This window comes from Saccoglossus kowalevskii, chromosome 12 (assembly GCF_978046115.1).
Source record: "Saccoglossus kowalevskii chromosome 12, keSacKowa6.1, whole genome shotgun sequence".
Classification (NCBI taxonomy): domain Eukaryota; kingdom Metazoa; phylum Hemichordata; class Enteropneusta; family Harrimaniidae; genus Saccoglossus; species Saccoglossus kowalevskii.
This window is the reverse complement of record NC_140652.1, coordinates 30,176,068-30,203,710: the sequence shown is the minus strand read 5'-3', so window position 1 is coordinate 30,203,710 and position 27,643 is coordinate 30,176,068. Positions and strand designations below refer to the sequence as shown.

Sequence of the window (27,643 nt, the reverse complement as noted above, 5' to 3'; positions counted from 1 at the left end):
ATGAACTAAAACTAACATTTGTAGTATACTGAATCATCAAAATATTCCCTATTTTAACCACAAATGCCTGTGTGATTTGCTTATGAGCACACACTCTACTCAATCTAGACATGAATATGATTAGGAAACCAATTGATTGCCCCCATTGCTGTGATATAATACCCTTATTCAGATTTTGGGAAATTTGGGAACATTTCTAGTGATGGAAATAAATTTAAAAAGATATGAATATAAATATTGTCATGTAATGAATTGCTGGTATGTAATTATGAGGTGAATCTAACAATAGCAGTTGTTGATGGTTCTTAGTCTCGTCACGCTGTAATCTCTCGATGGACTGCAATCAAATAACCGATTGTGGTATCAGCCAACCAACAAAGTATTGTTTTGTTATTACTTTAAGGCTAAGCAATACAGTCTCACAAATGTGGATGAGTTTGAAATGGACATGCACATGTTTCATGTGAAAAGACATTATATCAATAATGTACTACCGGCATATTAGTGTAATAATAAATGGTGCCATACCATCTTTTTGTTTTTATAGCCAAGCAGGAGCCTATGTCAACAAAATTCGTATGAAAACATTTTATATATATAAAACAGGACTACAATTTATTGAATAGAGACACAAGCTGTTTTATTATGCATCTATCACTGTGATGCCATAAATCACAGTGTACCGCAATTTTGCGGTATAGCACTGGGTATTTGCCATAACCATATTAGGAAATGTGAATTCCAAATATGGAGTGATTACGCACGTGAGCTCAGGCTCAGACAGTATGCTAAAGCATCGACCTTCACTGCACGCTGGTCGATACTCTCACTGTACTGTCTTCGTGCATATTTTTCGGTATTCTCGTAATAATCTCATATTATATCTACGAAAGTTCATAAAAATAATAAGTTAAAGTTAGAGATTACATTTTCTCAAACAGGGACACTACTGTCTTATTTGAGATAAAAAAAAATATTCTAATCCATTTAGTGAAACTGATGTCTAATTAACTACCATAAGAGCCTTCTAAGGAATAAACTGACCCATCTAGGTCGTTGTGTGTGATTGCCTGTGATGTGCATACACAGGAGGTATAATATGAAACAAAACATTGTTCATCTAGTGAAACAATGAACTATTTTTGTGATAACTGTTTTAAATATGATCAATGTGAATTTGCTTGCTATACACCGATATATAGTTTCATCCATTCACCAGTATGTATTTTCAGTTTAAAAATAGAGTTTGATGATTTCACAGTATTTAATTCCCCTAACTGAAGCGTGCCTAACCTAAATGTTACTAAACCTAAACTGTCATTACTGCTTACTGATTTACTGCTAAAATGCTGAAGACTGCTGTCAATAACAGCACGTTCATCGGCTTGTGAACTGTAAACGACTCTTGTCAAAAGCTATGATTTGTTTTGAGAGTTTAGTTTAGCAGAATTTCATAGTACCGGTAATTCCAAAGAGCGGTGGTCGTCGCGCTGCGCATGTGTGACATTTGTGTTGATAAACATTAATTTTCCCACAATCCAATATGCTCTTCTAATGGTATGAGGCTTGAACTGGTCGTATCATGTACTAATCACCGCCGGTGACTCCTTCGATAACTTCCAATCTCCTAAAAAATATCTAATTAAAGCTTGGTAACATCTCAGTTTGCACTCGTTGATCTGCGCAACAATCAAAGTCACCATCTTTGTTTATATGAGACCCATATATCTCACCTCACGCATACGTGGCGCGACGACTACCGCCCTTGAAATAATTATTTTTGGCTGCTGGACTGATTGTGGATTTTCGGTGATTTATTTTTTTTAAATCACTGAAATTTATTGCTTTACCAAACTTACAGTTAAAATATTTCAGTGCAGTATGAATGCTTATTAGTCTTTGTCCAACATGGATAATCAGTTACTAATTAGTGGCGTCATTCAACGCTATGCAGGCGTTATGCAATGAAATGCTGGTATACCTTGATATTGCAATTCTAACAATAGCATTTGCTGGTGTTCAAGAGTATATCTATCGCATTTGACGTAGTACGCTGTAGTCTTCCAATGGACCACAATCAAGGAAACAGTTGTGGTATTGGCCAACCAACATCAAGGTACTTTTTTTTCATTACTTAAGGAAGTCAAAATGGGTGTGCATGGGTTTTCCAGTAGAACACATTTTAATGGCCATATATACTGAAACTGTCAACTTTTATAAATAAGTCCTTACCCTCCTTTATTTATTTTTATATAGATGAAATAACCGATAAATTGTTTCATTATCTTTAGTTTCTAATATCCAAGATGAATTCTTTGAATTGAATTCAAGACGTGTTTTACTTTTTAACATAATCTGTGTATTACCATAATACAGAAATATCAAATTTATTTCAAAAATTACATCTAAGGCCCCAATATTTGTTTGACATTTGACCTTGTATAGAATTAAACAACCTTTAAACAATATTAAATCAGTCTTGTTATGCATTTTACAAATTGAGAACATTTTTTTTTTATAAATCAATCATGTTTGAAATCTTCTGAGTAAATACCCACATATTTGGCTAGTCTGAAAAAATACATCTGTAGCAACCTAAACTCTGACTTTTGTTTTTCATTATTGGCGCTGCAAATAATGCCAATGTGTATACATGTCATTACTAAATAATTGCAATCCATTGGACACTGTGGATGGACTAGAAGGTGTTCCCAATACAATCCAATTAATGATGACACAAAATTCTGGACTAATACATTCATATGTCTTCCGTATTTGGAAAATGTGCGTGATATTTGCATATTTTCTTTTGATTACATGTGACACAACAACAATGTAGCTCATGTCAGAAATAGTCTCATGTCACTTTTCATGCACGGAAGAATTAATTTTGCTGGCATTTCGGTTGTCATATCTCTGTAAATTAGGGGTACAAACAAAAAAAGATGTTAAATAATTGGTTTATCTCATAAATAAATATACATATGGTCACCATACTTTATGATATTCTCGTAATAACCTCAGTGTACATGTATGTACCTTTAAGGAGTCAATAACTGTGATTTTAAACATTTTCTGTATAAATATATCCACATAAAGATGACCAAATCTTACCAAAATATTGCTTTAGACACAAGTGACCATGCACAAGCCTAATATCACATAAGATGTGGTTAAGTAATCACCAGTAAGACGTCGTCAGAGAGTGGCTTTATACTGTCCACATTTTGGCAATGGTCATTACAAATTGACACTGATGATGCAGGAAATGTTTTATTAAAAAAGGAAATTGGAGAAAAATTATTGATATCCCCGGTAGTTCCAGCTATTGTTACTTTAAAGCTTAGTTTAACCTTTTTAGCACCTAGGTCAACTTATATTGCTATGTATGGAATGAAAATGTATTTCACAATTTTCCCAAATTCTGATCAAAACGTGAAACCATTGGGAAATTACGTCCATCTGGGGCGGGGATTGGTACAAGAGGGTGACAGGCGATTTGGATAGAACGTTTCGAAGTTAATAGGACAGGGCCATCGTCGAAGCAATAACATCTCTTTCACGAATAGATAAAATAATTGTAGCTCCTAGCAATAGAATTGACATGTTGGCTACAAGAATGTTTTTTGGCACAATTGTACTGGAAAAACGAGTTCTTCAATGCACATGAATTTTAATTTATGCAACTGAGACAAGTATTTCATATATCTAACCTGCCTTGACCAATCATGTTCAAACGTGTTAGATACATCATACATCATGTCGCACATATGCACATATACCGGTATTTGTCTGATGGTTAGATTGAAGATGGCGGCCATTTTAATGTTAAAATTAATCAAATCAACCCTGATCCTGGTTATACATGTACATGTACATGTATATGGGGACAACTATTGTCCATCCTAGTATAATAATGGGAACAAGTTTTTTTTTTTAATTAGATTCAAAATAATTGAATGCAAATGCTGTTTAGAGCTAAATCATACATTGACTGTATGTCGTGAAAAGAAATGAAAACAGGTCTGGAATAGACATTCTTACTTTCTCACTCTTAATTTATTGCATGTTCTGATTCAAAATGGCTGATTCATTTCAGTTCTGGTTACTATTTAAACTAACAGGGACTCTGTTATGTCCCGACGTGTTTGTCAACCCTCACACTGCATTAAAAAAACTTTGAGAAAATTAAGTTTTTTAAAAACTACAAATCATCCATAAGTCATTTTCTACAGTTTATAGTTAAAATAATTTGACCAAACAAAGTGAATGTGCATTTTACACCTGTATTAGTTCCCATTGTTTTATTTATTTTTGAATGAACTGTTCTGCAAATTAAAGGGCATATCCAGTAGTAATTCACAGCTCCATGTTAATGTGTATGCCTCTAAGCTAATATATACATACATTTTTCATGACATAACATCTTATGCTCACTCCCTGGTATGTCATTGACTCAAGAGGAAAATTCCTTTGAAAAATATATTATTATTATATTGTTGAGGAATTTTAATTTATTAAAAAATTTTGTTTGCTCCTTCAGAAGTCTCCATCTACAATATAATTTTATTTACTTGTCGAATACTTCGCAGTAGTCAACAAGCTGACCCAGTTTGATTTTAGAAATTCTGTTTTGACTTGTAATTAGTCTTATTATTGAACTGATATTTGTTTTCAATGAAAATCATTAATAAATAAAAATTTACCTCTGTAAAAATCAATAATATTTAAGTTCACCTACTCTACAAACAAAAATATAACTTGCTGTAAAATCTGTATTAGAAGCTGCGGCTTCTATTAAAATTGTACAATGCAACAGAGGGGATGCGATTTCTATTATATATAGCATTTTTGGTTCTCAATTGTGCAAAAAGAATGGGTGTGACTTGTATTAGAGATGCGGCTTCTGACACAGATTTTACGGTAATAATGACCTTTTACATGTATGCACTTTTAAAGCATAGGCTTAGAGCAAATATTATACATCGTATTTCCCATCACATTTTAAAACTAGAGGTCAAAGCAAATGCTGTTGTAAAATATAATTCAATTTTGAAAAAAAATGTTTAGTGTATTATTTATTGGCAGTTTCCTTTGTAGACTAAACTGTGGTGAACTATTCATAGCCTATCTATGATATTACCGGTATGACAGTCTCTATGCAGTGTTAGCGCTGCATGTATTGACAACAGTGACACATACACACTGATATGTCATGGTAATTTATATGCAAATTGTACTATTGTAAATTGCTCAGTTTATCTGAAAACGGAAAATTGCTGATTTTTTTAATGATACATTCACAGCTGCTTGTTTTCATTGTTTGGAGCAATTGCTATACGTGTTGTACATAAATTTCAAATATATTACTCTCTGTTCACTGCGTGTTTTTGTTATCATCATGCTGGTTTTTTTCGTACGGAAAATTTGAGAAACATTATCAGATGGATAGAATTTAATTTGTTCATGCACTATCTTTTGAAATATTTTTTAGCAAATTAGCATCTCATTATTTTGGTCGGATGAGGTGATTGTTGTGAGGTAATTATGTACAGATGTCCTGCAATTAAATGTTTAAACCCTCAGTTATTTGTTAATTCAAAAAGAAAAAAAAAACTAAAAGACTGAAGGAGCCTTATTACAGGAAACGTGTACATGTAGAAGGCAGTAATATTTTCTTTTTAAAATGAGATGGTTAATATGTGATTACAAAAATGAAAGGTATTAAATGCGCTAACCACATGTGCTTAACGGGTTACACAAAATCAATAAAAGGGAGACGTGAATGCTAAAATAATGACAAATTGAACTGCATATTGTATATGTGGCTCGTATATGTTCGAATAAAAATAGAAATTTGAATTCTGATGTGTTTACAATATTGATTGAATTTTCTCAAGTATTCCTCCAGTGCTTCAGTTGTAAAACTATTTATTTTCACTGACAATTTAATTTGGGTGTTTTGAACATATTCACTGTTTTAATTTCACGATTTTGTCATGAAAACAATAAGTTTTATTGTTATTTTACATGTTCACGTAGATTTAATTTAGTGGATTTTACTTATCAGCAAAAATTAAATAAAACCCAGTGAATAATTAATGCATTTACAGTATGTGAAGCACTATGCACAGCGCCCTCTGTAGCTGTAAAATAATTTCTGTACCAAACAAGAGCTACAAAGTTTGGTTCTGAAATTAATTTAATCATACTCATTCTGAGCTAACTAGTGATAATCTGTTTTTTCTAATCTTATAGATTAGATTATTCATACATGTGCTGGATTACAAAATCTAGGTTAAAAACTATCAAAAAGATTTTGAATTTATCATCTAAGGTTGTTTTTTTAATGCCATCAACACATTAGAAAAAAACATGTGGAAACACTGAGAAAATACTATTTTGTCTCCATCAGTACATAACATTATGCTATCATAAAATAGTGAAATTAAAAAAAATATAATTATTATTATTATTATATGCAGAAATATATTAAATGCTACTGTCATTTTCCCCCAACAGCCACATACATGTGTAAGTCGTCAAGCCCCTATGTTTTTTGGGGGCTAAAAAAACTGAATAACTTCAAAATACTGCAGACATTAAAAAGTGAAAACAAATTTTTAAAATATTATAGCCTATACCTACATCAGATTTTATTCAGGTTGGAACTGACTGATAAAGGAACTCTGAAACTTTTCGGCACTACTGTAAATTTCTGTACACAAGGGCCTAAGAGTTTAGACGAGACAGTGATTGACAAAGTGTTGTTTGGTAAATGTAAGATACTGTACATGTAGGAACGACATCTACAGTGTATAATGCAATCACATTCAAGTACATGATATACATGATCATATTAAAAGAAAACACTCTGATTGTTTCTTTCTGTGTTCGTTACCTTTTCTAGTTGTCCACTTACAAACAATGATAGAAGTGGTTGCCAAGGCGATAAGGTGTCAGTAGAGAAAAGTCTTCGGGTCACACCAGCTACCCAGACACCAGCCACACATGTAACCGATGACACCGATGGCAATGATAAATGCCAAAAATGAGACATACCAAATTTCGGATGATTATTGGTATCCTAATGACCCACTAGACTGGTTGTCAGAGATGTCAATTTCACCATCTGATCAGGTGTTTTCATGCAATAGCCAGTTATAAACACATTAAAAATGAGGGTGCACTTCATTAACCTGAACACACAAGGGAATCCAAAAACACTGGGCCAAGAAAACTATCATTCTCATTCCTTCAAAAATTTCAGTTTTGTTTATTCCAGTATCTGTTTTTGATTTCAGTTTAAGCCATGTAGGTACAAATAGGTAGCCGGTACCTTGGGTGGTCATCTTTCAGATTTGTTATTAATATGATAACATTAATTAATTATTTACATTAGCGAACATTTTTGTTATTTTTGGTAAGAATTTACATTGCCTACTTCTCAAAAACTACCAGCCCCATAGACAATTAGCAGTTTTCAAATGCTCATGTTGGCATGTTATTTGATTATGTCAGTAGATCTTTGCAGGCTTGTGCAGTGACTGCACATTTGCAGTATATCATATTTACATGCAAATATACCTGTGTTGTATCATCTGAATATTTTTACTACAAACAAGGTTGACAAAATGGTGGATAACTATTACGTAATCAATCAAAAATACTCAAAAACCTACAAATAGTCGATTGCTTTGATACTTGATATGTAACTTGGGTGGACCTTTGTCAGCTTTGTCCATAGCATGAATATATTAATAACTTTTCTTTTTTAGCAAATAAGTTGTTGTTTTTTTTTGTACAAAATGATATTTTTGAATTATTAAACTACTAGCCTTCTATCTTTGATATTTGAGATGTACATAACTTACTTTTTTTGAAGGAGGTTTGTGATCTTGAAGAATATTTCATCTTGTGCATGTTTAATCAATTGGATGTAAACAATTTGTTTGATGAAGTTACTTACGCATGTTCCTAACAGGCAGAGCCAAACTATTGTCTTGTAGATAACCATGGTTTTGTTATATTGGTGTGTACTTGATTTGAATACCACAATGCTCTTAAAGAGCAGCAGAGCTATTTTGACTGTCAGGAAACTTGTTTGTTTTTTTCATACTAAACAAAGCATGGTTGTACCATTTTGAATTTTTCTTTTGATGTAGCTATGTCACCTGGTGACTTCCTCAAAAACCGCTCCATGATCCTGGAAGTTTCTAAAAAGATGCGAGAGGTAATGCTGTCCGAATCGTTGTTCAAATCATTGGATGACATGATAGACCGGGTCAATAAAAGTCAGTTCCATGTGGATATATATGATGTGTGCCGGGATGCCGAGAGGGAAGTGTTACAACAATATGGTGTGGATCCGGATATCATGCCTGGAAGACTTCCATTTTTTGCCTTCATTGTGCCAATATATAAAATGGATATGGAGGTGAGTTCTTCTAGTATGAAGGAGCAAATTTCTATATTTGCTTGGGTTATATATTGTTATCACGTGTTTTTCAGATGAGCTTTTGTGGGCAGAATCCTAAACATGCATTCTGTGTAGCAATGCACAAATAGATATTCCTGTTGTAAACCATATAACGCATTTATGTTAAAGTGAATGCATGAAATAAAACAGTAAATTATTGTCATTTATAAGGCCTTCATTGGTTAATACAGTTAATATTTTTTTGGCTATTTCATGTTTGGTTATTTGAATACTAATGCTTGTACTGTGCAATTTTATAACATCAGGTCTAATAATTGATGATACTAGTAAATCATAATCCCCAGTAACATACCCGGTAAGTAATGTCAATAATATTGGTTGTATTTTTCAGATTATGCAGTGTTTTGATTTTGTTGGCAAAGGCGTTAGTGGTCTGCTTCAGGCCGAAATCTCAGTTGGTGATAGAAGACCGGAAGTTGATGTTATATATATAGAAACAAGAAACAGGTTCAAGCTATCGAAACTGAGAACAAAATCCAACTGCGTAATGGTTTTGATTGCATCATCACAAAGCTGACCTATCATGAGGGTAGGTAAATGGCCTTTGACCCCTTGCTGACACTGGTTCAGCATTTATACATGCATGTATATATGTATGCGATATTTTTAGATGGAGTAGTCAGCTAGTAAATTTTTCAATATATTGCTAACATCTGTTTGAATGAATCATCTTCATTGTTGAGACTTTCTACTCCTAGATTGATACTCTTTACTATTGTATTAGCTCCTCTGTCGACTTTGTCTTTTCACAAGTATCCAAAAACACACGCCCTCATTACGCGACCTTTTATGGAACACAAATAAACGACACTTGTAGTGCCATGTGTACTCTACCTGACAGCATGACAATTATATGAGATTAATTATTACTTCTTAGATAAACGTGAAAACTGTCATTTTACCCCTGCAATCGAAATGGTATAAGAATTACAAGTTCTCGGGATTAGATGGATTTCCTATGAACTACTAACCGAGACATGTTGTACACTGAATGCAGGATCACATTTCCCTTGGTATAATCGTAATACATTTAGTACTGGTGCATATCAATACAATTGTGTCATAAACTCAATATGACTGCATTTTAAACTAAAATGCATCTTTTATAGTTCAATTTGTAACGTTACCTGTTACACAGACCCAGTGTAGAGATTCGTTTGACCTGGCGGTGCCTGCTAATGGGATCACGAGTTGTATACAAATGTATGGAAATAACTCGCCGCAAAAAACACATGGTCCCAAGATGTTAATTAGATAAACACTCCAAAATATATAATGGAATTTATAATAAAGTCTGAGTTTTAAAAAGCAGTTCATACAATCAGTAAAATCTCTGTCTGTTTCAATCAAGAACATTGACTCTGAAAGCGGAATGGAAAAAAAAATTACTAAAAACCCAAAACACTAGACATTAATTGCAAGAGTGGCGGCAATAATTAATATTTTGAACCAATTTGGTTCACAGCTACTGCTTTTGAAGATTCATTTGGCACTAGTTCAAAATATTCAGTACACTTAAGTTTAATTGCATTTGCTCTTTGGCCCAATAGTGTAATTCCTTTCTTGTAATCAAAATACATATAATCTAAATTACAATCAGACATAGGTTTGTTTAGTCTGTCTAGCTTTACAGCTGGGCCACAGTACACTTCAGAGATACCCGTACATAGTTCATTAGACACGGACCTTGTAATTCTCCAACATGCTAGGCAAGTTACAAAACCAGTTAAGTCTCACAACACAAATATTTACTATATCATAAAAAGTTATTTTCACGAGTGATACGATTTAATTCGTCACGAACTCATTTCAATTTTATTGTGCATTATATTCTATTCATGTACAGATATGTCTTTTGACACATTGTAGGTGCAAAAAAGTCTTTTACTGTATTCTTTTTTGGTGTCCGATGATTGTACTGTTAGTAATTGCAGGTTTGGTAGTTTTAAATTGTTGACTAACACGATTGAGTTATGTTTAACCGTTGGTATTCTTACAACATGTATCACCACAACTTATCCGTGCTAAAAACTGTGTTGTTTAAATTATTTAGTGCATCTACCACACAAGCGAAATAATTAAGTTCATAAATTGATTAAAACAAATGGGTGAAACTCTTTTTTTCAAGAAAAGCTTATACTTATTTTGAATATCTAAGGGTACAAACTTTCGAACATAAAAGTCCGCGATCACGGGTGGTCATCAGCGGCTTTTGAATGCATTAAACATTCTATACCGGAATTCTTTCATCTGTAAAGCGTGTATAATTAGTTATATATATGCACCAAATCGACACACCCAGACTTCCTTTATCAAATTAAATTATTTAACGCAGACATCTCACGAAAAAGTGAACAAGCCCGCTTTTTCATTCAAAGTGTGCCACGTGAAACAGAAATCACTAGGCGTAATCCCCTAGTCGACATACGACTTGTCAGTAAATTACCAGGAAGATAATATCACTCAACATCTATTAATTGTATATTGCATCAGTGATCAATTAAGGTCAGGATAATTTACATTAACACTAATTTTTCCGTACAGTATGCGATTTATGTTTATTTTATTTATATTTATGTTTAAGTACCATAACCTTTTCAAAAAAAAACTCTTTTCCCGAAAGGAATAACTTAATATTTGGCACAATTTCTAACAGTTTGTTCATTTGTGATTGTCATTAAATTAATGATCTGGTGTTGTAGACGTAGCTACTTAGTGCATACATTTGGAATAAAACGCTGCCTCAGCTCATTGTAGGAGGGGCAGACAAGTAAAAAGTGCAACTAATCTTAACCCAACTACGACACACTTGACAAATCCTGTTTGGTCTAGGCATATTTAGGTGGCATCACTTTTCAATTAGTAGACTAACTCCCAAATTCCGTAACTAAATAGCATTACTTTTAATGGTTTAACACAACATTTTTTGTTTGTGGAAAATTGTAGTATTAACTTCCGTAAAGGATTGGGCTAATTGTGAGTGTTTTCGGCCAATATTTCATCATTCTAAACGGAAAGAATATATGGTTTCCCTGTTACTACTGCGTGGATTAATGACGGAGGCATGTGAAGCAAAAATTTACAAATTTTAATGTGTACATTTCAATAGCTCACTCAGAGTGACCCCAAATCTCGATTCCATAATGCATTATATGATCGTTTATGTCAAATATTTTGAAACAAAGATAAATAATACACTGATCCTGTTTTACACGTAGTAACCATGCGTGCATGGAGAGATTTTGTAACCTGGTGCGATAGATGTTGTTGATACAAGAGGAAGAACCACGTAGTGAAAGCTTTATTCATAACTAAGCGTAATACGGTACTACTTCAATTATCACCCCCATCGTATTGTCACACTGTCTTCGTAACGTTCCTCCATTACTAAAATCCATTACATTTATAATAAAAAGAAAACAAAAAAATAAAAAAAATACATCATTGACGTACTCCAATAGAATATTTACAGAAGCTTGTCAAGACACATACATACATAGAATTAATAATGAAATACGTTTACCCCTAATACCTGCTTTGCCAAGTTTGAAAAATACTATATTAGTGTGTGAATAATAAATACGTGGTGTTATACCCTGCCCTGAAACTTACATTTACAATAGCCTATTGTATAAAATACTATTGCACTTAATATTAATCTTCTATTTTAATTTCTATTTCTAATGTGATGCCCCGATAATTATAAGTCATTCTTATGTATCAGGAATATAATATCCTCGCACCATTACTTAGGAAAATACTGTTAAATATGCCATGTAGTAATTGAATTATTTAAGGAGAACACAATTTGTAAAACCTGGATTTGAAGTTGTGAAATTTGACAATTAATAAAGTCAGTAATTTGGTTCTCCTGTGGGTAGTTGAACAGCAGATTCATTACTGCGCCACAAATTGTCGTGTTCAGTGTTATTTCCCTCATTAATGACAGGATTAAATAAAGATTTGAAATATTTAAATTATTAAGTTGGACTAATTGAGCGTGGTTTGTGCTGGTCTGCATTTCAAAATACCCCCTAAAATTGTTGCTATCATTGTCACAAGTGGTTGTCTCTAACTCAGATAGTTGGTTATTTTGATAGTTTTTTTTTCTTTGTTATAATTATATCACTGCAGAGCTCTAACCGTCGCGATGAATTCGAGTTTGGCCGACATTGTTCTTCAAACCTTGGGTCTATGTACGTTTATTGGGGCATTGACAATGTACACTGATGTTCATCACGCAGATATTAGTATTTATGAAAGTCATTGATAAGTGGAGCATTGAATTGTGTAATTAGGCGGTGATGGCAATTTATAAGATAAAAAGTGCAGGAGCCGGTAGACAAAAAGACAAACAATATTTTTATTACATTTTTTTTCGCTTATTCGTGTGCTGGTTCTTCTTAATTTCTTGTTGCCCCTTGTTGATAAATCGTTATTTATTAATAATAAACAATCTCGCTGTAAAAAACATGATAGATACATCTAGTGACACGCCTATTATGAATCTATGCTAGCTAACGTATACATGCTCAATTGGGGATTGTGTCGGAAATGTTATCCCCCAAACGTCAATACCGCACAAAAGTATAGATCTCACAACTTTGTCGGATAGTCACTGCGGGTCACATTGGCACGATCTGATGATATCTGGTAGGTCGTTCAGAAAGCAGTCTAAATGAGTTAGGGCTCATATTGCTTCCTTGATTAACTCCTGTGTTTAAGAGAATTTTGTTGGTTAGCCCCGCATTACATGTAATTTTGTTTGACTGTAATATTTAATATGTTTTTTCATATTGTATTATAAATTTCCCAGAAATGCCAGATTTGATTAATTTGATTTATCGTCAATATGCCACACATCATCGAAAACATGTTTTAAGTCAATGAAGTAATTGTACAGTTTAATACTGTCAAAAGTCATTCTAAGGCCAATGCAACATGTATACAACATACAATTCGAGATTGTTACAACTACCAGTTGCAATTTTCGATGGTGACAGCAGTAACACGATATATGTGCGTATCCGCGAGCTTGGTTCCGTATATGACGGTTATAACTGCGTCTTCTTATTTCTGATAATGACAACAAGAACGCAATCTTTATGTGCACTGTGAGCTTTGCTCAGTGTGCGATGGATACAACTAAGAGTTCCTTTTTTCGATCGTGCGTCTTCATATTGACAAAAATAAGTTATACCTTCGTTGATAATAACAAGGAGTTGAGGTTACGTTTACAATAGTACTTGTAGAAACTGCGTTTCCGATGGCAGTATAATGTATTCACCGAGATTCAATATTTAGTAATAAGGAGAATGGTATTAAACCTGCTCGTGCAATTTTAGCAACGTAAATACAAGTGTTAGCTCTGATTACAACTACAATAGCGATGTCTGCAACGCATTCAGTAACAATACGTATATAGTTAATATACATTTTTATTAAACGAGTATTTATATGTGTCACACCACGCCCCGAGAAGTTCATATATGTCGGACTTATTTAACATGATAGCAGGTGATTCCCATGGTAATAAGAAACCTTATAAATATACAACTTCAAACTGCGTTTCTCTATGAGTTCTGTAATAGACAATCGGGGTCCGGACAGCTTTCCATAAAAAGGGAAATTGAAATAATTAGTAATTCTACAATTCAGGCAGATATTTTTAAACAAAATAAACTAACCCGCTTTCAACATATGTCAAATTTACAAATACTAACACAGCACCAATTACCCAGAGATTAGCCATTGCTGTTAACACGACTAACACACGATTATCTCTGCTCAGTCACAATGCAAAATGTTCACAGTGGATAGATTTAGTACATACTAGTCATTTAACAATAACAAATAAAATAATGTTGCATCACAATTTGAAAGAGGTGTCAGCTTTCATTACCGGGAATTCCTTTCACAAACATGCACCAACAAACACACGCATTCATTGTAAGTCAATTTTTGGAACAAAAATAAACGAATGAAGTTAGATGACTTTATTTGCCAGCCTTGTGTACACTACGGGATTGAATATGGTAGTTTACTTCTCAAATGAACTTGTAACGTACAAACTGTCATTTCACGCATGCAATCGAAGTGTAATAGTCAGAAATAGATAGATTGCATTACCTAACTACTTATTGCGCATTGATTGATGGATCTCATTTCCGTTATTATTATGGTAATACATTTTGTACTGTGCAGATCAATGAATTTTTGCCATAAAATCAATGTGACTGCTTTTTGATTTTTCACCCCGGATATATAGTTTTGAATAACCTAAATTAATCTCGTATTATATGACTCATTTTGTATATTTCAATTGGTAACGCTAACTGTAACAGACCCAGGATAGAGGTTCGTTCGACCTGCCGGTGCCTGCTACTGGGGTCACGAGTTGCATCAGAACGTATGGGAAACACCACAAAAACACATGGTCTTAATATAATTATTATATAAACATTCACAAATTTATATATATAAGTTATAATAATGCACGAGTTTTCATGGTAAATTTTCAATTAGAACTGTTTTTAGAAACATTTAGTTGACCCTTGGCTTTATTGCCTTTTTCCTATATACTCGGAAGATTTCTTCTACCACACAAGCCGTCCATAGCATCCCTCCCTTAATATGACAATCAAAAGACTGTTATCCGCGGTGTGACACATAACAAATTCTGGGCCGTATACTGATGCCACACTAATCACCTTCGCATATAAGTCATAGAAATCAGGGTGATATGATTTTTAGGATAGCATGGAGGTTGATTTACTTCATTCTGCTGTGCATTAACATTTTAGAACATGGGAAAAATACACACACATTTGGTGGCAAATAGCACATAGCAGATATTTGTAGGTGTAGTATTAAATATGCCAAACCCTGGTTTATGAATACTACCATTGAGTGTGGGCTATTATCAGTTTATACTATGATAATAATCAAATACATAATTCTCATCTCTTGTGTACAACATTAATTCGTATTTTATAATTACAATTCAGACACTTCGTGACAATACCATGATATATGATTATACAAAAATTGTGAAAGATAAATTCTATTTTACTGATAGGAACTCGATGCACAAATACACCTGACATTTACCTCATATTTATCCTATTTTGAGCACCTCAACTTATACCGCTGCGTAATAAAATAGTATTAATGCATAATGAAAGATGAGACATAGTAGCGACAGAATTCCTCGTCTGACGTTTGTTGTAGATAACCAACCAATTGTTTGCAAACGCTGAGACTCACTGACTTTGCCGGAGTGGTAATTTAAAAAAATAAGTGCATTGCCAAGTGGATTATAACACGCACACACTTGTTTCGAACTCACGGGCACGACAAAAGTTCAGCTATTATTTGTTTTTCGAGCAATTTGTTTCAGGACGGAGAAAAAATAAAATTAATTCTTTTTTTCCCCATTAGGTTTGTGTGATTCTCAAAGAATTGGAAGTGAGATCGAATAGAAAAAATGAAATAAAGTCTTATTCAATGTATAACCTTGTTTCTCACATTATTCTATACAAATGTCATCTGACTTGTAGAACTGGGCATTTTTGTGGGTTGCCTAAATCTGCACGAAAACCCCAAATTAGCAGTTCTTGTGAATTTTACACTGAAAGATGTTGTCATTAAAATTACAACCTCCCACTCGAATATCAAGTTTTACAAATAGATTGAGATTCCAACTGCCATTGTCTTTGTTTACAAAGTGCATAGAAAAATAGGACAAAGTAACATATTTTCTTTGTTCTCTATTTGGTGTGTCAGTGCACAGTCACGTGGATAAATAGATAAATAGTCTATCTATATGTGTTATGGAGGAGGTACGGACTTCCGATTGTTAATAAAAGACTTGTTATAGGTAATAAGTGACTGTTGTCAGTGGTAAAAAAAGTCAACATCGTCGTTTTGGATTTGTCAACTTGTATGAGACTATAAACAATCGCATTTTAAAATTTAAATAGTTTAAAGTATAATATTTATGCGTAACTCTGATCAGGCGACACGTAAACAAGCTTGTTTGGAGTGTTCTCACCAACAAAATAAAAAGTCTAACCCACATGCACAGACGACAACTTCGCGGTTTCAAGGGCATGAATAATGAAAGTAAGTTGTTGCAAAGCGACACACCGCACGGCTACTCAACTGTTTCTATTTGAGATGCACAACATGAAAAAATGTGACTCACATCATCCAAATTTAGAATACATACAGAAAATACATTTGATTTTTCATTCGTCGTTTTAGTTTAGTAATTAATATGCACAGATTTTAATCAAAAAATAATGGGGTTTGTACATTGTCTCAGCATCTATGTACCAAGTTTCAAAGAAATGAAATAATTAGTACCTGAAATTTCAAAAGCTAAAGATTGATTACTTGTGCAAATTAAGTAATTATTATGCACGAATATTAGGTCTATGACATCTATGAACTAAGTTAATATGCATGAATTTTTGTGGTTTTTAGATATCAGTGGAATAGTCATGGACAGCTAAAAATTTGCTAATGCAAATTAGGTAATTAATATACATTAATTTCAACCAAAACCAAATCAAAACTGCGTATTAGCTCAGAGCATCTATGCATCAAGTTTCATTAAAAACCAACATATAGTTCTTGAGATATCAGTGAAACAGACACTCACACGCACCCATACAGGTGTTAACGTAGTTGTAATGTCACAAGTTAGATTAACGTTTAATATAGTTGATTTAAATAAAAGTTGAATATCCCGTGACTAAACATATGTATTAGTATAATAGTACCATATCTTCCCCCGTTACTAAACCTTAGCTTCGCAAACTTGACCTAAATTCGATTAAATATTAATATAAATTCTGAGACATTGTGAATCCCCCTGTGTGCGTCTCCATGTTTGTTTTACCATTAGAGGACGCTTACGCGCGTAATCGTTTTTTTTTTACATTTGGATTTCGCATTTCTAATAAGGTAGGATGAAAATACCCAGTGCAATTCAGCAAAATTACGGCACACTGTAACTTATGGCGTTACGGTGACAGGTGTAATAATATACAAAGAAACCAACACACTACCCCGGAACTAATGGAGGTCGGTTTTATTCATTTAAATGGTTCACAATCGTGCATAACTCAAATACTCACGCTTGCAAGATTTAATTGCACCCACTAATTTTTAGTAAACGCAGTATATGCGAATAATTGAATTACTAACCATCTTGAATTATTATAGAGCACGGATATCAATGACACCATAACATCTCTTAAAGTATCATTGTTTACACTAACAGTAGTTTAACGATCAGCTTCCTACTATAGTACAAACAATTGTAAATTACCCTTAGCAAACAAACACATGAAAATGGGGAATCATGCGCTAATAAGGCGGCTCCAACAACGGCTTCCTGGGGATGAGTTGAAGTGTTTTGAATTAAAATCCACTAGAATGACATTTAGCGTGTGAGAATTATATATATGATATTGAATGGTGAGTGATCATTGCACACGACATGCAAATAATCTGATTATTTTTGATAACAGATTTTGATTGATCTACTCAAACTGAAGAACGAATCAAGGACCACCCTTATCTACGCTCATCTATAACGAAAATCGGCTGAATTAAACAATATTCATTATATCAGGATATTCTTTGATTTTTAAACGAGTGACATATCCCTAGAAACTGTAGAAAGAACCAAGAACCAAGATAACAGAGCATACACACAGGCAACTAAAAGTACATAGAGTGATCTGCAGTCAATATAAGGCAAGTTATAGAAACACAAAGAAAAAAAAAAGAATCACGAAATTCGTAATAAACCAAAAATGAGTAGAAACAGCTTTTATGGGAAGAGAGGCGTGCTATATCCAGTCCTATGCATGACCTTTGATTCACGAACTTAAGGAATGAGGTATTGAGGTTGTTGCTCACATGAATGTGTACTGTAAACAATGATTACGTTACACGATATATTATGAATAATATAACTCTTCAGTCAACCGTACTTGTTCACTTCAACATCATCTCGCCGAACGTACACAAGTAAGCTTATTGAAGACCATGTATTTCTTGGTTGCGTATTTCTGTACTGTGTATCTACTCTGTGCATGTCATGCAGAAACACCCGGTGAGTACAACTTTATTTTATTGGCGATTCGCATCGCTAAGATTTCCCTTATAATCGCTTGTATGTATTTGTGTGTCTGTGCTTGTGTTGTCTTCACATATTAACTTTTCGGAATATTTTGGACTCACTTTAGCCGTATGTATGTAGCATACTACATAATGTGCGAGTGAATGGTTGTATATCATAGTCGTATTACCACCTCACTATGTTCAAACTTCACTCTAGTTAGGTGGTCAAATCTGAAAAAAAATCCCTTATATATTTAAAAACATTTGACCTCGAAGTAGGAGTAACTGCATATCTATGATTTTGTAGGCTGGGTAGATTTTGTTTAAAGTTAGCAGGAAGGTCACACCTTCACTCTAGTAAGAGGTAAAACCTGGAAAAAACAGGACCATCGTTACCGTGACAATAGCCAAGAAAACTGATTTTTGAATAGCTTTGCGCCTGATGTATCTCCTTCAAATCTTGAGTGCGGACCCATAATTACTATATGTATTGTTGATATCCTTTTTCATTGCCGTGAAATTTTACTTTTCTGTGATTTGTTTGCGGTGGTGGGGTGCTGGGCTACTTTTGGGCAAACCTGACAGGCAGGTCCCACCTGCAGAATGATGTACACATTTGAAAAACAAACAAAAAAAAATCAGTCAACATTTGAGCGGAGCGGATTGCCAATCGTAATGTATTATTTAGCATATTAAACTCCGTTGTATTTGTTGACATCCCCAATAATATTAGTTCCTTCGCGATATCATTTAAAGTTATGTACAGTGATTTATTATTCACAAAAAGAAACGAACCTTCCTCATGCCGCCATGTCTAAATTGATACGATTATCTGAATTGATATGCCAGTTAGCAACGGTTCATTGACCTGTATTCATTTGTAGCATGGTTGCCTTGAATTTGCAAAAGAGCGCTCGAGGATTGCCAGGGTTATAGGCCTTATACCCGTGTTAGGGAAAGATTTGCATATAACATTTTATAAAAGCTCATGCTAAAACGTTTGAGTACTAGTTCAAAGAAACATAAACAAACAAACCTTACAAAAAGATAAAAATGGCATTACAGATGGAGTAAACGTGAGACTACGTCATTCAAGTAAAAATAAAACACGAATGGCTTTTTCGACGCGAAACGATATGTAAACGTCGTGAATAGGTGCGTTTACACAAAACCATACTCCAGTCATACTTCTAGTACGGGCAAGTTTAGGGGGAGTTGAGAGTTTAAGACGAATAGAAAATGATTTTGCAGGAGATTCGCAATTTTCATTTGAACTATATGCATACACTGGAGGTGTAAGTAAACTGCATGTTTGTTTTGTTTTCAAAAGAGGACAGAAAACAGTACAACAAAATATTTTTTTTCAGCAGAGAACGGATTAAGTAAATACTCAGAAAAGATATTTATATTGCTGACTGAAAGTAAACTACAGTGTCAAACTGTACTGTCATAGTGGGGGGGGGCAATAAGCTGTGTACACAAGTTAATCAAATTGTTGTATGCAATACATAATACTTATTATAGTGTTAACTTAATAGAGAAAATAAACATTTGTATTGTGTCGATTTTTTCGACAATTGTAGGAATTCTCAGTAACATCAAACCAAGATTGTATGCTCATAAAACACTCCTCTCAATTCATGCTCATAATTATCATATCAATGTATACATCGATAATTCGAGAGCTACATATATTGCCGTTAATACTTCTAAACATAATGAGGTGGTATTCGACCATGATATACAAACATTGACTCGAACATTATGTAGTATGCTACATACCTACGGCTAAAGTGAGTGTAAAGTAATGATATTCTGATCGTTATGATAAGCACTGCTCCATGCATATGCCTGCCCAGTGCCTGACTTATATATGGTGGCATGTATGAAATTCCTCTCCGGTCATAAATGTGATATACTATTTATGCCATACATCTGTTTCTTAACTTTTAAACAACTATCACAATTTATGAACATCTATTACATGTCATGTTTATCCCATGTATCCGTTTCCTGACTTTTAAATACAACAACCTCAACACTTTATAAGTGAGTAATGAAAACACTATAAATCATCCTTTAATTTAATAATGCGACAAAGTTCTTCAGACACTGTGGCGCCTTATGTCCGCTAAAGTGTGAAAACAAATAGCAATGCAGTAATTACTATTAAACAGTCCCACTATGTCAACTGCGATAAATGTACTAGTTGATAAAGAATTATTTAATAATTGTAATGCTTGGCAAATATCACTTACACAGTAGAGATGCCAGATTCGAAGAATACACATTATGTCATTACATATAGCCCTGCTTAAATACTCAAAACGGCCAGCTTAGTTAACGCCTCGCTGCTATTTTATCTTACAAAATTATACATCCTTCAAAATAAACTTTTATGACATGCCAGGTACACATGTGATCGACCAATGGCTGCAGCCGTTAGCATTATCACGTGATTACCAGGGATGTGTCTCAAAATTGCCACTGAACCAAATAAATAGTAAGCATTGTATTTTGACAATTACTGTAGTATATGGTGATATATACCTTAAACATGCAAGTTGTAATACTACATGCTGTCACTATAGTAACACATCACCGAACAATGACGTTTGTACTGGCCTATTTATACAATGTAATTATTTTATGATGAAAACTCAAATATCTATAGCCGCCTAGTCTGGCATTAATAGTGGTTGGCTAACATCTTTCTTCAACATTGCTTCACCAACACAAACGAATGTATTATCTCTAAGGCGTTTGAGGCTTCGTTTAGTATACCTAATATCTAAACCACGGATAAAACTTTGTGGTAACTTGACATCGCTGGTACTGAACCCAGAAAGCTGGCTGACCTCGTATTATGTGAATATAATCTATAATGGCGAGTACAGTTTCAATATAATCATGAAATATAATATCACTGTCAAGATGTCACTGCATCAGTTTGCATAAACTAGCCAGAGAATTGCAACGAGACCAGGGCAAACCAATTAATGCCAACTAATTGCAGATATTCCAACTTGTGTGGGTTTTTGAAACCAAGCCAGAAACTACAATCATAGTATCTCGTAGTTGTAGAACGATGTAGTAGTGTGGTGTGGATACATGAAACAGACAATAACATATTTTTACGGTCAAACTAACCGCATTTATCGGGGTAATAATACATACGGGGACACGGGGTGACTAATGTCCTATGTCTATTGTAAATACGCTACTTAGAATTAATTATGATTCGCAAAGACTACTAACGTTTGAACCATGTCCGAAATATGCGAAACAACAAATATTAAAAGAACAACTATGCGCATATTCTAATGTGTTTGTTGGACATGTTACTAACCAGTCTCTTGACGCAAAGTCCGACGTCCTAACATGCGACATGTGGTCACATAAAGTATTATTCTTCACTGTAGTTTTCTGTCACCGGCAGTCCCCATACATTTAGTCTTCTAACACCAAAACAGATGTTTTCAACTGTGGATAGTTAATCTTTAATGTGGTGTCGTCTTTACTGGCAAACAACGAACATCGAATAGCGAATACCATGACCATGACCTCCTTGGAACCCAGCACTACATAGAGGGAACAGACTCGAGGCTTGATTTTGACCGCTTTTTATAGACTCAGTGAAATCGTCCATCAGGCTAGATTATTCCACCGCCTGATTGGTGGGTGTATTCTTCCAAATTCTACTGTACAGCTGTACTGGTTTTCTACACCATTCATAAACAAAGAACATAGTTATGCCAAACAATGACATGAATGAATTGTCCAGGCACATAAGGTGACGTTTATTAGTGCCGTTGTTAAGGTGATTTCTTTGTTCCCGAAAGATTAATATGCCCAAATATTCACCAAGCTGTATTAAATAAAATCGAGATAGAAAGTGTAGCATTATCACTATGGTAAACAAATTATGTTTACACTCCAAACTGCAGACATATCAACTATCCAACGTGCCAGCCGACACACAATGTAGACATACAAGGTTTAGTACAGTGGCTATTAACAGTCCCAGTGAGTGTTAATATATGTATTTAACATTAAGCTAAATTGAATAGCGCATAGTCTCCGATTAAAATCTAATTACGTGTGTATTTAGACTTTTTAGGATTTATTCAAGTTCGTACCACACAATTAAACTAGACACAGAAATGCACACTTTGACAACCACATTTATGACTGCGAACTGCTTTGCTGTTATATTTATAAGAAATTCGAAATATATTCATGTATTTTTCCAAATTCTAATAATCATTCCCGGAATTTCATAATTCCATGCAGCGTTCTTCCAAAGAATGTCGTCTAACGTGCGTTTTATCGCATCGACTTCATACGTAAGAACTAATTCCGAAAATTTCCTTTGATTAGTTTTATTCAAACAACAATTTTATTTTGACTAGAATGTAAAGCGAATGGATTGGTTTCAATGTACAGTTTATTATGGCGGATTCCTTTTAAAATGTTAATTATTATCTTTGAACATTCGTCATTAGGCTTGTTTCGGACATGGGGAGAATGGGGATACTGGATTAGTAGCTGGAAAATTCGCCCCTGGTCGCTTATGGGCCCGAAGTGGTCACTCTATATTAATACCATGCACCATGTGCATTCTTGTTAAAAAAATAATAGGCTTCCTAGGGCTGGCAGCAAATTTGCAAACCCCCTCGAGCAGAATATTGAATGAAGAAAATACCCCTATTGCAGACATATATTAAGAACATCCTACCCTATATATTGTGAGCATTCTCTGCCGTTTATCACACTCAAGTGTAGTGTGGTCAACTCAAACAAGCTATTTATGGTCGAAATCCGGACAAATTTAGTAATAGCCGTGATTGATACCTCTCGAATCGGTAGCCATCTTATCGATAGAACCGTCACTGATAGCATATTGGTCGATCCCTACCCTGGGTGAGTGTGCTACAGACTCAATGGGAAGGCCAATTCTACTGGCCGAGATTCATTCACTAACGAATGCGACTTTGGTGGAACCTTGGTCAAGGTCCTCAGGTGCTTGTGTTCGACCGAGCATGGTTGACGCCAGGATAGCGCATTAAAATTGCCGTTTGTTAGGGAGATGGCCACGCGGCTCTGCCATGTAGTCCCAAACGGGAAATGACTTCTGTGGCAAAATGCACTCTGTGACAGCACTATCACTTGCAATTTGCACTTACAAAATAGAAAACAGTCAGGAGAGACAACAGTGATATTCAATGTCCGGAACTGTCGCCTGGCACAAAAACATTTAAAAAAAATCTTATCGATATGTGCGAATAAGGTCGAGGTGCAAAATGAGTTTCGGAAATTCGAATGACTCCGGAGGGTGACTTTCCGTATACTCGGGTTGGAAGTGGCGGGAAAGTTTGGGCAAGCGTTTGGAGCCTGGATGGGTCTATGGGTCCACCAACTCGGGGTCTAGGGCGGTGTATTGGAGATGTTATTCTAAGAGGGGGCCTACAGCGGGTGCAGCAATCCTGTGAATTGATTCCTTGAGGCCTGTTGCAGCATTAACATTTGAAAGGGGGCTTATTTGCCTTCCGCGTGCCCCCCTCCCCCTTTTCCGCTAAATGTAGAATGCATATGGGATAGTAACGACATATAGAGCGACCCCCGGGCTCACAGGTCTTAAACAGGTCGTCGTTACGGTCGTGGTATAAATTATATTCGAAGTTACTATTATTATATTAATATATTGTACTAATATATATATTAATACAATATTATTATTATATTAACTTATTGTAAAAATATATATCTGGCTGACTGACAGCAATGAATGTGGACTGCCCGCTGATACAGAATACACATCTAATACATTTCAGTTTCGAGTTAAGTTCAAATGCAAATTTGTTACATAGAGCTAAAGATTAGAGATCTGTGGTTGTTAAAATGCGTTTTCATGTGAGTTATGTAATGAATTAAGAACATTAATGAGCAGGGGAAAAGAGTGTAGCAGTTTATGTAGGCGATACATAAAAGTTTATCAGTGTATCTGTAAAAAAACTGATAAACTGTTGTTGTTGTTTTTGTAGTGTTTTTTTTGATTGCATAGTAATACACTTCAGTTTCGCCCAGGGTCTGTATATTTGCGTATTTTTTTTTCAAAATATGTCTCCATAGAGAGTTGTTTGAATAAATCACGAACGTAAGTCAAAATGTGACAATGTAGCAATTTATGTAGAAACGTGGTCTCTTCATTTGGCATTTTCAAATTTGCTAAATTAAATCCATATTAAATTTTGTGAAGATAATACCCTTAATAATAGGCTCAGTGAAAATTAATGATTTATGCAGATGGTTTTCACCCCCTGATAAAACTATTCACGTAGTTCATACCCATCATAGACTCCGGTGAATCAAAATGAATATTTTGAATGGTATGCATTAATCTGTAATTCAGCCAATGACGGAGTAAGATATCTAGGTCAGGGGAAGCCAAATTACATCAAAAATGTCCTTCACGTCACGCAGCACTTTACCAAGGTAAAGAGGGCAGCGCCAATTTGCCTTATCTTCACTCCTCTGTTTTCTCCGTATGCGAGGACAATCGCTATGGAAATTGGGGTGGTTGGGAGTTACCTGGAGTCTATAGTGGGTATGAACTATGTGAGGTTTGGGGTCTAGGCCTTTCGCTATGAAAAGCAGTAAACCGTCTTGTAATAATAGGGCAATTAGCTAGTTTTTTCCCAATAAATTCTTGATGGTGGGTGGCAAGGCTGATTTATAGCCAACGACTGCTGCATAGGACAATCATAACTCGTCAAACAAATGGACAAATCAGCTACCTGACCAACAGTGGGGTGGCATGCCCCGACCTCCCTTCAACTACACCAATTAACATATGCCCGCTATCTAGAGTCGTAGGCTGCATTGATGGAACCCATATATGCCCTGGTGAGGACGTTGGAAGCCCGCTCAGATAAACTTTCCATTTGCGCGAGTCTACTGAAAACCTCCATGTGTGTAAGTGGTACACCACTGGGCTCATTGGTAATGCGTCGTTCAGCAAATTTGGGATGTCCGGAGCTGGTGTCTCGAATAACATTTCAAACTGGTGGAAACCTAGCCTCGGTTGACCAGTTGGGCGCCACCAGCGTCAAGATGCAGATGCGCTCCTGTCAAAGTTTTTCCAGTACCATGTGAGTTAGTGGGAACGGAAGAAAGGCACACACGTCCATGTGGGCCCACGGGATCGCTAATGCTTCCATAGCCCACGCTCCTGGTGTCAGCAGAAGTTTTACGTGCGTTAGGAGCTTGGCATTCGGGGTGTGTCTAATAGGTCCAACTTGGGATCGTCCCAAAGCTAAACAAATTTCAGGAGGCTATCTGACACTCTGTGTTCTGGAAGCAAAGTCGCCGCCAGAGGGCGTCCGCTTAACTGTTTCGCAGCCCTGAAAGGTGGAGTGCAGTTAGCTCCACATTGTATTCCAGGCACCAATGGGGAATTTGTTTTGCCAGACATGTCAGCAACGCCCCTTCTGGTTGATATAGGTGACCACCACTGTGTTGTCTCGACATCTTGAACCGATTGAGAGATACATAACTGAACTGAAGCCAGACACGTGTAGTCTTTGGGACTACGAACAAATGTGAGTAGAAACCAGGACTTGTCGCTGGGTTGTCTACCCTACGTATGGCGTCCTTTAAAAACAAATTGTCGGATTGCTTCCGCTTTGAGGGGATTCCCTGGCAGCGCTCCCAATGAGGGGGATGTAGACATGGAAGGTGGAGATAGCAGCGGGATTTTGTAACTGTATGTTACCACCTAGAATGTCTAGGGATTAGTTACCTCCACCGAGGTGAGTATGAGGTGAGTGGTCGTGTTTTCAACATAATGTTTTCCAAGGTGCAGCCACAAACTTCAAAAGGTATTGGGTCGCAACTCTGATCTCAGGGCGTGGTGGATTGTTTCCGACTGAGCTGCCGAAAAAAATTTCATGGAATGCGGCCAACCCTTTGCCTATCGAACCGCCAAAAGTTTGTGGTAAAAAAGCAAGGGATCTGGTCGGGCCTGAGATTTTGCTCATGACTTTGCTGGCCCTATTATCAGACACCACACTGGTCGGGTAGTGCTGGGTCCAGCGGAAAGAGTTAAGCATAAGATTGCCCCATGCTGGGAAACCACACAGTAGGTCCTGCTTTGGATCCCACAGTCTGGTGCCCAGAAGCGACAGTACTACTATGGGTGGGGATATGTACATCAGGTCACTAGGATAGATGATTACTTGCATCACCGCCACGAATCCGAGGGGCTGCCCAAGGTTGTACCGTCAAATCAATTATCGCCTAACCCCTTCACTTTAAAAAGAGCATGTCTGATAACATTTTTGATGGACGGGTCGGTCCCTCTTGAAAGGTTTGTAGGACCTCAAAGGGGGAGTTACCCGTAGCAGAGACAGGGTTCAGGAAAAAAAATCCCTTTTACTGCCTCCAACTGAATATCCCTGGCTGGCAGGTGAGAGATGAGACCAACGTCCTGCCCTGTTCAGGGACCTCCACCCCCTCCCCCAGTCGACAGTCTGTGGGCTAGGTCTCGGCAGAGACCCACTACCACCAGCCTATGCCCCACCTGCTTTCCAAGCAATTGGGAGGTCGGGGCTTGGATCGGGGTTTCCGGGAAGAAGCATCCTGTGAATATGAATGTTGCTTTCTGGTTTGCATCTTCCGGTTTGCCAAACGAGAGGGGTCTGCAATGGAGGCAACCCACTCTGTCTGCAGCATGTCTACCAGACCGGAGCGGGATGCAATTTCTTTTGACAGCCCCTCAAACTCCAAATCTTGGAGGCAAACCTGGTACCCGGCAAAGGAGGCTCCACAAAGTTACCTGCAACAGGCCCCATAGGAGCAATATGCTCCAGAGCACGGCCTCGCTGTAGCCGGCACGATGGGGCAAAACTCCACCTGTAATAGCTAGCATGCCCTACAATCAGCCTGCCGGGCCTTCACTCGCTGACCCAGTACCTGAGGTACTAGTAGACAAACAAGAGGACTTTC

At 35.9% G+C, this 27,643-nt stretch overlaps 1 protein-coding gene across 2 annotated transcripts; it reads left to right on the top strand.

Moving 5' to 3' along the window:
* The first annotated feature begins 8,171 nt into the window (after positions 1-8,171).
* Positions 8,172-18,328, top strand: LOC146735716 (uncharacterized). 2 transcript variants are annotated; one of them, XM_085506229.1, is made up of 3 exons: positions 8,172-8,437; positions 8,832-9,029; positions 15,941-16,014. In XM_085506229.1, the coding sequence occupies exons 1-2, from the start codon at positions 8,201-8,203 to the stop codon at positions 9,015-9,017; spliced, it is 423 nt and encodes a 140-aa protein (XP_085362355.1). In that variant the 5' UTR covers positions 8,172-8,200; the 3' UTR covers positions 9,018-9,029; positions 15,941-16,014. The 2 variants fall into 2 exon arrangements, with proteins under 2 accessions (XP_085362355.1, XP_085362356.1); XM_085506230.1 differs by lacking the exon at positions 15,941-16,014 and adding an exon at positions 18,040-18,328 and having other exon boundaries at positions 8,232-8,437.
* The last annotated feature ends 9,315 nt before the right edge of the window (positions 18,329-27,643 follow it).

Coding starts and splice junctions, on each gene's coding strand:
- LOC146735716 (XM_085506229.1), top strand. CDS start 8,201: ATGATCCTGGAAGTTTCTAAAAAGATGCGAGAGGTAATGCTGTCCGAA. Junction 8,438..8,831: donor TATATAAAATGGATATGGAG/GTGAGTTCTTCT, acceptor TGTATTTTTCAG/ATTATGCAGTGTTTTGATTT.